The sequence below is a fragment of the Triturus cristatus genome, chromosome 2_2 (assembly GCF_964204655.1).
Source record: "Triturus cristatus chromosome 2_2, aTriCri1.1, whole genome shotgun sequence".
Taxonomy (NCBI): Eukaryota; Metazoa; Chordata; class Amphibia; order Caudata; family Salamandridae; genus Triturus; species Triturus cristatus.
The window spans coordinates 659,568,451-659,581,663 of NC_140582.1; the positions used below are offsets into that span (position 1 = coordinate 659,568,451).

Here is a 13,213-nt window from a genome sequence, read left to right on the forward strand (position 1 = left end):
TGTACCGGTCTATATCTATGCTATTTACAGAAGCAATGACGACTGAACCCTTCAGGGCATTTCAAAATAAGCAAGAATATAGCCATAAAGGAAGTCATCCAGAGGAGCCTGAACTATTCCTTGTTAGAGGACCTATTTACCACGAACAATGAAGATAAGCTCAGTTCAAATATGATGGGCAATACCAACAACTTACCTTGCATAAAGATGGATGCCCTTTGTTTCATGTCAGAAAGACATGGGAGGTGGGGCCTTTTTCCCCAAGACATAATTCAAGCTCTTCTGTCTAGAAGTAAACGTGCTATAGTTGAGGTAATGATAGTGCTGCGCCAGATTTAGTACCTGCCCATAGGGATCCTCACACATTTGCTGTGATTAAGGAAGCAGCAAGAGAGTGAGTTAAATGAATTACTGCTAATTAGAAAGAATGAAGTCCAAATGCTAGATTTTGTGACCAGGGGTTTCGCATACTCACTCCCTCACTCTCTTTTCTCCCAACCCTGGGGTTTGTATGAAGTAAAGGCCAGAGGACCTTGGCATCCTTGATAATTATATCGGATACCACCTACACTGTCAATAAAAAGGAGATGACAGAGGATAGCAATGGCAGAACATGGTCAAGAAGAAAGGGTGCCAGGCAAATAAAATGCATATGAAAGCTGTATGTTTAGTGGTATGTGAAGCCCCTTCAACTTCGCTAAATTTTACTGAAAGAGTTTATCCATCTTGCAGTGCTGGAGGGGGCTTTAAGAGCATCTTGTACAAGGAAGCTGCTGTCCTCATGATAAACAAGAGATCTGCAGTTCTGAATGCCAAGCATGACTACCATTTATCACGACAGCTGCCTACAGCCCAAAAATGTGAGTCCTTCCTGCTCAGGCTTTGCTCATGAGCTGTGACACCAATGAGAAAATGGTAAGATGGAAGGGGAGAATAGAGGTAAGAGCGAACATAGGTCACTCATTCTATTTTAATTTAGACGGTCTTATGAAACTTAATTGATTAGGTCCAGAGCACTGCCAGATGAACTAAGCCTCGTCACACTGATCCAAAGAAAAATAGAAGGCCAAGTAGAAAGTGGTGATCCAGGGGCTGATGCAACGTAACTAGTCATGTACAGAGAAGCTAAACAACAGTACACATGTTGCTTTCTGCAGGGAGAGTTGGTGAGGTGCATCCAATCCCCCCCAATGGAAAAAAAGAGCAACACATGTAATCTATTATTCAGGCCTTAAGGGAGGACTTCTGTTTAGATGTTCAATTCTCCAAGTACTTAGCAGCCAATGTGGGTATATAATAATTTTTCAATATGCTTCATGTTTCATTAGTTAGTTGGCCTAACGGTGACAAAGGTTTCTACTGAGATAGTTCCAGAAGATGCTAGATTGAGATGTTACATACAGATGCAATATCATCTGTTATGCAAGAAAAATCTAAATATTGGCAAACGAAGAAGGCAACAGCACAAGACAAATACCATGGAATTGAAAATTGCTCGTACCCCAGTACGTACTACTAGACTATAAAAGTCTAAAATGAAAACAGCACACTGCAATATAGAGAAAAAAAAAACTTTAGTTAAAATATTTTACATTTTTAATAACTTTATATTATGATTATAAATCTCTTTAGTTAAATATTTACAAATTACATTGCATTTAAAAAAAAGAACAGAATTGGTTTTTAAGCACATCTAATGCTTAAAGCCGCCACCGTTCGTCAGCCCTAGATTTTTACAATGTCAGTTTAACAGTCTTAAACGGTTGTGTCAGTGTAATGGCACTAAGTGCAAACCATGATTATCAAAATTAAACAAATAAATTCTGTCAAATATTTCAGTTTTTGTGATAAAATTAGTAAGAAAATGCAGAGCATACATAAACAATTAGAGGTTAGAATGACCAGCACTAACATAACCCCAATATCTACCACACAAATACCTCCTTGAGTGGTTTTAGTTGTTCTATTCTATAAATGCTATGATCTAGCAACTATGCTTCTAGAGAGCAACATGACCAATAAGGTAGATGTTGTCATAAAGGTGCCCTACAAAATCTTCACTAATGTTCTGAGCTGCACGCCGTGTATTTCTGATAAACTCTCTCTTTGACATTTTGTTCTTCACATGAGGGCTGGCGAGATCGATGGAAAGAAGAATCAAAGAATAGCACAGTACATACACTGCATCTAAACAAAAACACAGAAATCCTGAAATTAATGACAAATCTCAAGAAACAATGCACATTGGAGTTAAACTCCACAACATGAGTAAGAAAAATAAAAGCAGGGCTACAGTAAATGCGGACATAAGCAGACTGCAAACATGTAGGCACACAACATTCTGACATAAACTTTGAAAATAAAGTCAAATACACACATCTGCAATGAACCAAAGGAACCACGTAAGATGCATATATAATACACCACACTAAGGTAAATGTTTGCTTTTATTGCCAGGAAACAGTTGACTTGAAGTGTGAATGCTGCCTAGAAGATATGTGATCAACAGGAAAAGTAAATTGACGAGGAACAAGGAATATTGAGTTTTACTCCTGGCTTCCCAAATGTACCAATTTTTGTGTTTCTTTGAGGATTTATGGGGATCTGGAGACTGGCACATGCATAGTGGGAGGGGTCTGGACTGGTTTGTCATTCTTCAGACAAACTGTAAGCATTTGCTCAGTGTAGAGAGTTTGTCTTAGAATCCACTCCCCGTAGCATGTGGTGTTCTGCATGGGTCAACACAAGCAAATGTGTTGTTCAATCCGTTTTCAGAGTCACTCTGCTTCTTGATGCAAGAAACACACATTACGATCCAGCAATATGCAGACTGAACACATACTTACCTTAAGATCTCTTAAATCCAGGACATTTTGACACTGAGAAAATGCCACTCAAAGCTACAAAACTGGATGCCCATGCTTAATCTGGAATGCATTAATATGCAACAACCTCAAGACTCAAAATCCAACACAAACTGTCTCATGGAGCTGCAAAAAGGTGGCTTCACACCCTCGGGCCACTAAAAGTCAAATCATTGAGCATGTGGCTTTACTCACATTTGACCATGTCAGGACAGAAAGAACAGGGGACAGCAAAAACAAGAGAGAGCTATGCTTCACACCACTAGGAACTGAAACAATTTCTCTATTCAACTGACTTTCATCATGTAGCACAAGCCTTGGTATTAGCCAAATTGACTATGAAATATTATCTTAGCAGATGCTCTGATGGCCTCTTTAACGCCAAACAAAGTTGTTCTTCACTCGGCAAAAAGGTCAATATCTGTCAGAAGAAATTATGACTATATTTCCTGGATTCTAAAGTATCCAGAAAAAGGTTCAAACTCCTCATCCCTCATGTTAACTTGATTCTAACTTTAACGTAACAAGTCTTCATAACCCAAGTCTAGAACCTAAAATAAATGTAAAAAATATATATATCAGTAGATATTTACGCCTTACCTTGTGCTGACCCTTGCCTCTTAAACTCCCTCCCAATCTACTCAAGACAGTCAGAGACCCTAATGCTGGCCTGAGAAAAAGCTGAAAGCCCTTCAGTTCATATAGTACATTGATTGAACAGCTGACCCTAGGAGCTTCTTCCTAGTTGACCTATAATTATTTATCTTCTACTATTACTCTCTCTTTCTCTAATACTATCTCTTCTTCAACATGTACCGAGCTCTTCCTCTTCTCTAATTTGCATATTTTTCTTCTGTAACAAATTGTTAAATCTACTATATGGAGCTGATTCACAAAAGGCCTCCGGACTTGTGGTGGAGTCCCTGCAACTGTGGGGGAGTCTCCACACTCGGGCGGAACCTCCACAATGAGAATTCACTTACTGGTTTTACATTTCACTTTGTTTCTGTACAGAACAGAGATGTTTTTGGCTAAGCAGGACTCTATAAAAACGCAAACAAAAAAAAAAAGGCTAGGATAACTACTCCATAACTTCAGGGGGTCACAAAGGATGTAGAGAAAAAATTATATTTGCAACACATACCTTTTCTCAAAGATGCTTCACAAAGAAGCTTGGCCCACTTGGGCATCTGTTCAGATACCAAACCGATTTTCATAGTCCTGCTACTGGAATGTTTTTGAGAGGAGCCACAGTGTCAACTTTGCAACTTGGTGAATAGGTCTCCGGCTTTTCTGACAGTGATAACACATTGTGATACAGGGTCCTATCCACCTAGCAACAGACAGATTAGAAGTGGCCATTGTGGTGCAAACGGACCCTCCTTGGCTGATAAATAATTGCCCAGCATTTGTAGAGCCCTGTTTAAGTAGTCAATCCAAGCCCTTTTTGCAAGACTGCTGTGAAGAGCCCTTTCTTCTGGAGAGTGACGATTAGAGAAACATGCGCATAGAGAGATAGCCTGATTGATATGGGAATCTTAAATAACGCCCGAGAGAAAGGAATGATGTAATTTGAAACTACTCTATTCTTACTGAAAACAGTGTAAGTCTTGTTTGAGCAAACAAGTTGAATCGCACTAACACTATGAACAACAGGTATCAAGAAAGACACTTTAGACGATATATGCTTCAGAGTAGCATTGTGAAAGTAAGATACTGAGATCACTTAAGTTTTAGGGGTACAATATTTGAAACCCAAAACAAAGCAGACCTTTTTATTGCAGGTTAATTCTTTTTAAGACCTTCCAAAAGCTTTAAAACACTAGAATGGTGAAAAGGTGGGACCTGAGAAAGTTTTATGGTTTAGAGGAGCAATGTTTAATTTACATGGCCTTTATGTACCCTTACATACTACCCATATATTAGAAGGTAGCTCAGGATGTTTTTCAGTGACTAGAAGTAGCTCACACTACAGAAAATGTTGAAAACCCCTAGTGTAGGCTGCGATTGTTATGAGATTAATCTTCATGAAAGGAAACTGCAATTTGTATCTTTGCAGATGTAAAGGTCATTACAGTTCCATTTCTTACACACCATTAGATTGATCAACGTCTCTAAACAGATGTAGAATCCCTTTCACTTTAGGAAGGTCCTGTAGACTACCTTCATGATATCAACAAGTTAATACAATCGGTTTTTAAGATCAATTGGCCATTTGTAGGAATTTAAGTGCCCGACCAGCAGGTACAGCATTAACAAACCGAGGTGTAAGATTTTACCTGATGCTATAGATAGGAAATCACATCTGTTATGGTTCTGCTAGGGAAAGGAAAAAGCTACTTACCAGTATGCATCTGTTCTTGTCATGAAGAGCTGCAGATCCACACACTATGCATAGATCGCCATCTGGTGTTGGGCCCGGATGTTTGCACTTGTTTTTGTCTTGGAAAAGGTTTTGGAAGTCATGAGATAGGTGACTCTTCCTTTGGATAATCGTGCGCATGGGCATCGGCTCCATCTTCAGATTGTTTTTCGCCAGCAGGGAAATGATGGAGTTTTGTGAGAAACAGATAAGATGCCCATGTATGCTGTATCTAAATAAGATAATACTGGAATAGATAAAGGTAGCAGGGGAGGTGGGTGGGCGTGTGTGGATCTGCAGCTCTACATGCCAAGAACAGATGCATACTGGTAAGTAGCATTTTCCGTTCTAGGCATATGAGCTGCAGATTACACACTATGCATATATTGTATAGCAGTACCCCTCCTTAGCGGCGACCACCAGTATCTGTTGCAGTAGTTTGAAATAATGTTTTGAGTACAGCCTGGCCCACATTAGCTTGCTGTTTTGTTTGCACATCCACACAATAGTGCTTTGTGAATGTGTGCGGTGTAGACCATGTAGCTGCTTTTCATATGTTATCTAAGGGAATGTTCCCTAAAAATGCCATTGAAGCCCCTATCTTTTGGGTAGAGTGGGCTTTAGGGGGAACTGATAATGTAGGTTTTGCTTTGTGATAGCAAATCTGTATGCATTTGACAATCCACCTTGCTATCCCAGATTTTGATAATGGGTTTCATTTGAAGTTGTGGGTGAAAAGGACACGAAAAGTTGTTTTGTTTAGCGAAAAGGTTTTGTTCTGTCAATGTAATAAAGCAGTGCTCTTTTAACATCTAGAATGTGACAAGCTCTTTCCGTGACTGTTTGTGGTTGCGAGAAGAATACTGGCAACTCCACAGGCTGGTTGAGGTGGAAGGGAGAAATAACCTTAGGGAGGAATTTTGGATTGGTTTTGAGAACCACTTTGTTATGATGGAGTTGTCAAAAAGGTTCTTGAATAGTCAGTGCCTGTAGCTCACTGACTCTTTTAAGGGAAGTAATAGCCACTTTGAAAGCGACTTTCCAGGTTAGAAATTGTAGCACAGAGGTTCAAATGGAGGGCCCATTAGTCTTGTGAGAACTATGTTTAAATTCCACACAGGTGAGGGTGGTACCCTGGGAGGAATTATTCTTTTGAGGCCTTCCATAAATGCTTTGATGGCAGTTACCCTGTTGTGACACTATATCACGAATCGTTTCCACTTGGCTGCATAGCAGGCTCTAGTGGTGGGGCATCCAGCTTCCTTGATAATGTTCATACAGTCAGGGGGAAGGTTAAGGTAATCGAACTCTAAGACCTCAGGAGCCAGATCGCTAGGATGAGCTGTGCTGGGTCTGGGTGTCTGATCTCTCCACGGTTCTGGGTTAAGAGGCGTGGGGAGAGGTGTAGTTTTTGGTGCGGGACTACGGATAGTTCCAGTAACGTGGTGTACCACGGTTGTGTGGCCCATGTTGGAGCAACTAGGATGAGAGTCAGTGAGTGTTGCTGTAGTTTGCGCACCACCAGTGGAATGAGTGGGAGAGGCGGAAAAGCGTACGCAAATCTGCCTGACCAATTCATCCATATCATATTTCCTTTGGACAATGGGTGTGGATATCTGGCGGCGAAGCTTGGGCATTTGGCGTTTTCGTGTGTGGCTAAGAGATCTATCTCTGGTTGCCCCCACATGTGGAAAAATGGTTGAAGAACTTGCGGATGAAGTTCCCACTTGTGAATCGGTTGCGTCTGACGACTTAACAGATTGGCTATGTTATTCTGGACTCCCGGGACATGTTTTGCTAGGAGAAAAATATTCTGAGGAATAGCCCATCTCCATATGCTTTGCGCTAGTTGAGAGAGCTGTAGGGAGTGTGTCCCGCCTTGTTTCTGTATGTAGTACATGGCTGTCATGTTCTCGGTGCGGACTAGGACAGCTTTGCCTGATATTTGTTTCTGGAATGCCTTCAGGGCTAGGAAGATGGCTAGTAACTACAGGTGATTGATGTGGAGTAACTTCTGTTGAGGCGTCCACTTCCCCTGCATGATGTGATGTAATAGATGAGCTCCCCAGCCGGAGAGCGATGCGTCTGCTGTCAACACAATCTGTGGAACCGGCTCGATGAACGGGCGCCCTTTGGAAAGGGTTTTGGTGTTCCACCACTGCAGAGAGCGATGCGTGCGGCCGTCCACCAACACCAGATCTGTCAGCTGACCTTGAGCCTGGTTCCACTGATGTGCTAGACATTCCTGCAGGGGACACATCTGGAGTCTTGCGTGAGGTACTATGAAAATGCAAGAGGCCATCATCCCTATCAACTGCATGAACACTCGAGCTAGAAGAGAGTGTTGTGGCTGACATTTTAATATGAGGCTTTGCATGCTTGCTATCCTGGCTGGGCTGGGATATGCAAGTGCTTTTGAGGTGTTTATTGTGGCACCAAGGTACTGTTATATGTGAGACGGTTGTAGGTGAGACTTTGCGTGGTTTATTGTAAACCCTAAGTCGTGGAGTAGTTGGATTGTGGCGTGAGTGTGATGTACACACTGATGGTACGACTTGGCTTTTATGGACCAGTCGTCTAAGTCTGCTGTCTTCTTAGGTGAGCTTCAACTACCGCCAGACACTTGGTGAACACTCTGGGTGCTGTGGTGACTCCTAATGGGAGGACCTTGAATTGGTAGTTCTGACCGTCCACTACAAACCTGAGATATTTCCTGTGAGAGGTGTGAATGGGAATATGAAAGTAGGCGTCCTTGAGATCTAGAGCGGCATGGAAATCGCCTTGTGAGAGAAGAGAAAGGACCTATTGAAGCGTGACCATGTGAAAATGGTCTGAGTGTATGTACAGGTTTAAGGGTCTGAGGTCCTGGATTGGTCTCAGAGAGCCGTCCTTCTTTAGGATGAGGAAGTACAGGGAGTAAACTCCTGTGTTTTGCTGATGCAGGGGGACTGGTTCTATTGCTTGTTTTTGTAGGAGGGAGATTACCTCCTGCTTTAGCAGCGATAAATGCTCTGGTGACATTGGGCGCTGTCTGGGTGGTATGTTTGGGGGGGTAGAAGTGAGTTCTAGATAGTAATCTGATTAAACAATTTGTCTCACCCACCTGTCTGTGGTGATGATGTTCCAAACAGGTAGGAAATGTAGCAATCTTCCCCCGACCGGAGTGGAATGGTCCGGGGGGAGTGGAGGGAAGTCATTGGGTAGGGGTGGAGGCAGAGCGGGTATTGTTGGTCTTGCCTATACCCATGTTATTTTTGCCTCTGTAGCCTCCTCTTTGATAACCTCTGGTGAATGTGGTCTGGGTGGGAGTTTTATAGGACGTGGAGGGATTGTCAGAGGAGTAACCTCTGGAGGTGCCCTTATAAGAGGAGCGACAAAAGGAACGTCTGGGATCTTGCGATTGCAAGGCTCCCATTGATTTAGCAATGTCGGTGTCTTTTTTAATCTTTGAGAGATTAATCCACGGCAGGCCCAAATAGATGCTCCTGATCAAATGGCTGCTTAAGAATGGAAGTCTGTACTTCAGGTTTAAAACCTGAAATGCGTAGCCATGCATGCCTACGCAGAAGGACACTTGTGTTGATGGCCCGGGAGGTGGTGTCTGCCACATCTCGAGCGCAACGATCGGAGGTGTTTGTGATGAGCTTACCCTCATGTATGAGGTCGTTGGCCTTAGTTTTGTATTTGTAAGGGAGGTGTTGCAATACGGACTATAGCTCGTCGTAGTGTTGCCTATCATATCTGGCTAACAAAGCTTGAGTGTTGGCAATGCGCCATATATTAGCTGCCTGTGACGCCGTGCGTTTACCAGAGGCGTCCAAGAGTTTTGACTCCTTGTCTGGAGGTGGAGCGTCTCCTGAAGTTTGCAAGTTAGCCCTTTTTCTGGCATTGGATACCACCAAAGAATGCTTGGATATTTGGCCCTGGATGATTATGGGGTCTGCTGGGACCGCTTTGTATTTTTTTTCTATCCTGGGGTTTATAACCCTAGCCCTAACAGGATCTTTGAACACCTCAGGTGCATGTTTGATGACCCCTTTTAACATAGGAAGGCCGGAGGTGGACTTTTGTGAAGTATCAAAAGTGTCCATTAAGAAATCCTCTTCCACAGGGTCTGTAAGGCAACCCCGTGGTATTATGCAGCTCTATGAACGAGCTGGGTGAAACCCATGGTATCCTCTGGAGGGGAGGGTCTAGAGGGGTAGATGTCATCTTGTGGTATGTTAGGGACATCTGGTGTGTTGTAATCGTCCCAGGGGTCTGGGGTATAAGGTGGACTAGGATCCCCTAGTGGTTCATTGTCTGCACCCTCCCATGTGTCATCAGAAGTGTCATCATCGTCCACTGGTGGAGGAGATGGCGTAGAAGAGTGGTGTGGTGGGGGAGGTGAAGAAGGGATTCTGAAAGACTATGTTGCAATGTCTCTCTTCTTAGGTGGTGGGGCCGATGGAGGCGTGTCCATTGGTCTCTTTTTAGAGCTGACAGTCAGTTGACCAGTCTTTGGGTCTTTTAGAAGAGTTTTTTGGGTGGGATCCGGTTTAAAAAGCTCTTTTGTTGGAGGTTGGTCTTTCGGCGCTGATTTTTCCGGTCCCGAAGGCTTGCGTGGCACCGACTCTGGAGTGGACTTGTGCTCCTTAGGCTTTGAAGCGGGAGATTTTTTAGTCTCTGTAGGAGCCTGCGGAAGCGGTTCTGATTTTTTTGGTTCCGAAGGTTGAGAATGTCAACTCTTTGGTTGTGTCTTTTTGCTCGGTTCGGGCGGCTTTTTCGGAGTCGAGAGGTCGGTGCCAGTAGGTTTGGGTGCCGAGAGCGTGGATGTGGAGGCAGTGGTCAGCACGGAGGTGAAGGAAGGTTTCTTTTTCGGTGCCGGGGTGTGAGTTTCGGTGCCGACGGCAGGCTGACTCGATCCCGAGTGGCCTGAAGGCTTAGCTGTGGACTTTTTTGCCGGGCCCAAAGGCGGGGCGTGAGAAGTATTGTCTCGGTGTGCACCTGGGCCCGAAGGTGAAGGTGTTACCGAAGCCCTTTTTGGTGGGGAGGCTGGGGGGGTCGGGGTCGACGTCACTACTTACGACCCGCTGCCCAGGAGTGATGTCTTCGAGGTCGGTGTCATCGGCTCTGGAGGCGCTGACGGGGCCTTCTTCAACCCGCTCCTGTTCTGGCACATTAACGCCCTCCTGGAAGATGTCATCGGGAATGGATGCCGACGAGCGAGCCATTGCTCATCGAGCTTGACTGTTCCGAATGGTTTTCTTGGAGTGGAAGGAGGCACAAGCTGGACAGTCTTTGGCCTCGGTCTCCGGTGAGAGGCAGAGGTTACACACCTCATGAAGATCTGTGTGTGGGAACTTCGACCCACATTGAGGACACTTTTTAAAAGTAGTCCTTTCCATGAGCCAGATCGAATGGCCTAAGTAGGCCCGAAGGCCTTCGTCGACGACTTCGAAATTGAAGAGATGCGTGATGACTACGGATCGCGATCGAATCAATACCGGAGAAAGGGTGAGGATTGCGCGTCGAAAGTTGGATCGATAACGGCACCGGATGGGAGCACGATAAACACATACAAGCCAGATGGTGGAAAAAACAATCTGAAGATGGAGCCATTGCCCATGCGCACTATCATCCAAAGAAGCAGTCACCTATCTTGTGACTTCCAAAGACTTTTCCAAGACAAAAACAAGTGCAAACATCCGGGCCCAACACCAGATGGCGATCTATGCATAGTGTGTGATCTGCAGCTCATATGCCTCGAACACATATTTTTCAGTTACCACTGTCAAGGTTACTACTAAGCAAGCAGTTTGGAATTTGTCCAAGCTTGCTTCACTTTGATGACTACATCTGAGAGTAAGGGAAGTAGAGGAAAAAGCACTTTGAAATGCCTTTGACCAGTTGATCAAATATGCATTCCGCATGGATCACAATTAGTATCTGGATATGATGCGAGAAATATGAAATATAGCTTTGTATTTTATGTTAACAGATTGTTATAATGTGTATAAAAGTGATATATTGGCTGGTATACAATGTATATATTTCCTCTGCCTGTTGGAATGTTCATCCTTCCCTTTTGCTGTTGTCAAATAGAACAATTCAAGTGAAGCCCGAGTTAGAATGTTGAGGTATAATGCCAGTTGGTGAAGCGCAGATGAGGAGAGTGGATGAATAAAGAAGACTTCTTACCTCCCTTGTTTTCTGAATATTTCTACAAATTATAATACTGGTAATGATTGAAGCTGTGCAGGGGGCAGTTCAGTCATCTCCCCTTTTTGTACTCTCTCATTTGAGATTCGCTTTGTCTGTACTGTTGATCAGCAGCCTTCTGAGAAGGAGATTGAATCAACTACCTTAGCTCGAAGTATATTTCATACACTCCTTTGGAGATGTTACTTCCTTGATAATTGCTTCTGCAGGAGTGTGTGTTTCTGTAACACCGTAGCAGGAATTAGATACATAAAGGAGGAGCGGTCTTTTAACTTCCATGCTAATTTTGCATGAGGCGTGGAACAACATAGCTAGTATTGGCTGCAGTAAAAGGAGTCATCATCATACCTCTTCTATGTAGGGAAGATACTTCATTGCTACAACGTTCTGCGAGTGGAAGCATTTCTTTAGGGAAAGGTTGAGCTGCATCAGAGAGCTCTGTCAGCTCCAGTGTGAAAGCTGATGGTCCTGAGACCAGGACCAAAGTTGCAGACCCTCTCTGCAGGAACGACATGACCCTAGTCCACCCTGTCTGTTGATGTACCACCTCACGGTAGTGTTGTCCATCAGGACCTGAATCGATTGACTGAGAAAGGAGGGAAGAAAGGCCTTGAGAGCTAAACGTATCGCCTGCAGTTCCAGAAGAATGATGTGAAACAATCTTTCCTCTGGAGACAAAAGGCCTTTGACCCCAGATGCCCCAGATGAGCTACCAAGTGTTGGGGCGTCCGTTATCACGGTGGCCACCGGAGAAGGAGGTTTAAACGGTTTCCCTTGAGACCGGTTGCCGGAAACACTCCATCATAACAACTACGCTGCAGTATCTCTGGAGATTCTGACCACCTCCTTGAGATCTCCGTTGTGTTGAAACCACTGCCTGTGGAGGCACCACTTGAGGGCCCTCATGTGCCAGCGCAGATGATTGACCAACAGTATGCAGGAAGCGAACAGACCGAGCAGGCATAAGAACTTCAGGACTAGAACAGCTGCTCCAATGTGAAAAAGTGGAATCATAGCATAGATGTCCTGAGTCCTCTGCGGAGGCGGAAAGGCCTGACCCACAGTAGTGTCCAGTGCTGACCTCATTAACAAGAGGAGCTGAGAGGGCACCAGGTGAGATTTGGGTATGTTTATTAAAAACCTCAAGTTGAACAACAGACGTGTTGTCTCCTGCAAAGGATGCAGCACCATCTCTGGCAACTTTGCTTTGAGCAGCCAGTCTTCTAGATAGGGGAAAACAGGAACCTCCGGCCTTCTGAGATGTGCTGCTATCCCTGCCATTACCTTTGTGAAGATCCGAGGTGCTGAAGTAAGCCCAAACGGAAGGACTGCAAAGTGGTAGTGTTGGGAACCCACCGTAAAACCTAGATACTTCTGATGCGATGGGAATGTGAAAATACGCATCCTGCATATCGATCGACAACATCAAGTCTTACAGCTGCAACATCAGAAGAACCTGAGCTAGGGTTAGCATCTTGAACTTCGCCAACTTGAACTTAGCGCCAAGATACTCCTTGGAGTGGTAGCCGCACTTTATAAGTCCACCTTTACATTACATTACATTCTCCTACTTGGAGTAAAAATTCAAGACCCTGAGGTCTAGGATCGCCCTCAATCAACCATCCTTTTTGGGAATCAGGAAGTACCAGGAGCAGCATCCCTGGCCACTTTCCTGCTCCGGAACAACCTCTATCACACCTTTCTGCAGTAAAGATAGAATCTCCTGTTGTAGTAGCAACAGGTGCTCATCTGATCACAAACCCTACAACCATTTTCCATGAGAACC

At 44.2% G+C, this 13,213-nt stretch overlaps 1 protein-coding gene across 2 annotated transcripts in view; it reads right to left on the reverse strand.

Moving 5' to 3' along the window:
• Positions 1–1,557: 1,557 nt before the first annotated feature.
• FBXO8 (F-box protein 8) overlaps positions 1,558–13,213 on the reverse strand; it is a 194,320-nt gene continuing 182,664 nt past the window's right edge. For both annotated transcript variants that reach the window (XM_085641852.1, XM_085641851.1), the window contains exon 7: positions 1,558–2,187. In XM_085641852.1, coding sequence (XP_085497978.1) covers positions 2,000–2,187 — 188 coding nt within the window. In that variant the 3' untranslated portion in view covers positions 1,558–1,999. The remainder of the gene's footprint in view (positions 2,188–13,213) is intronic.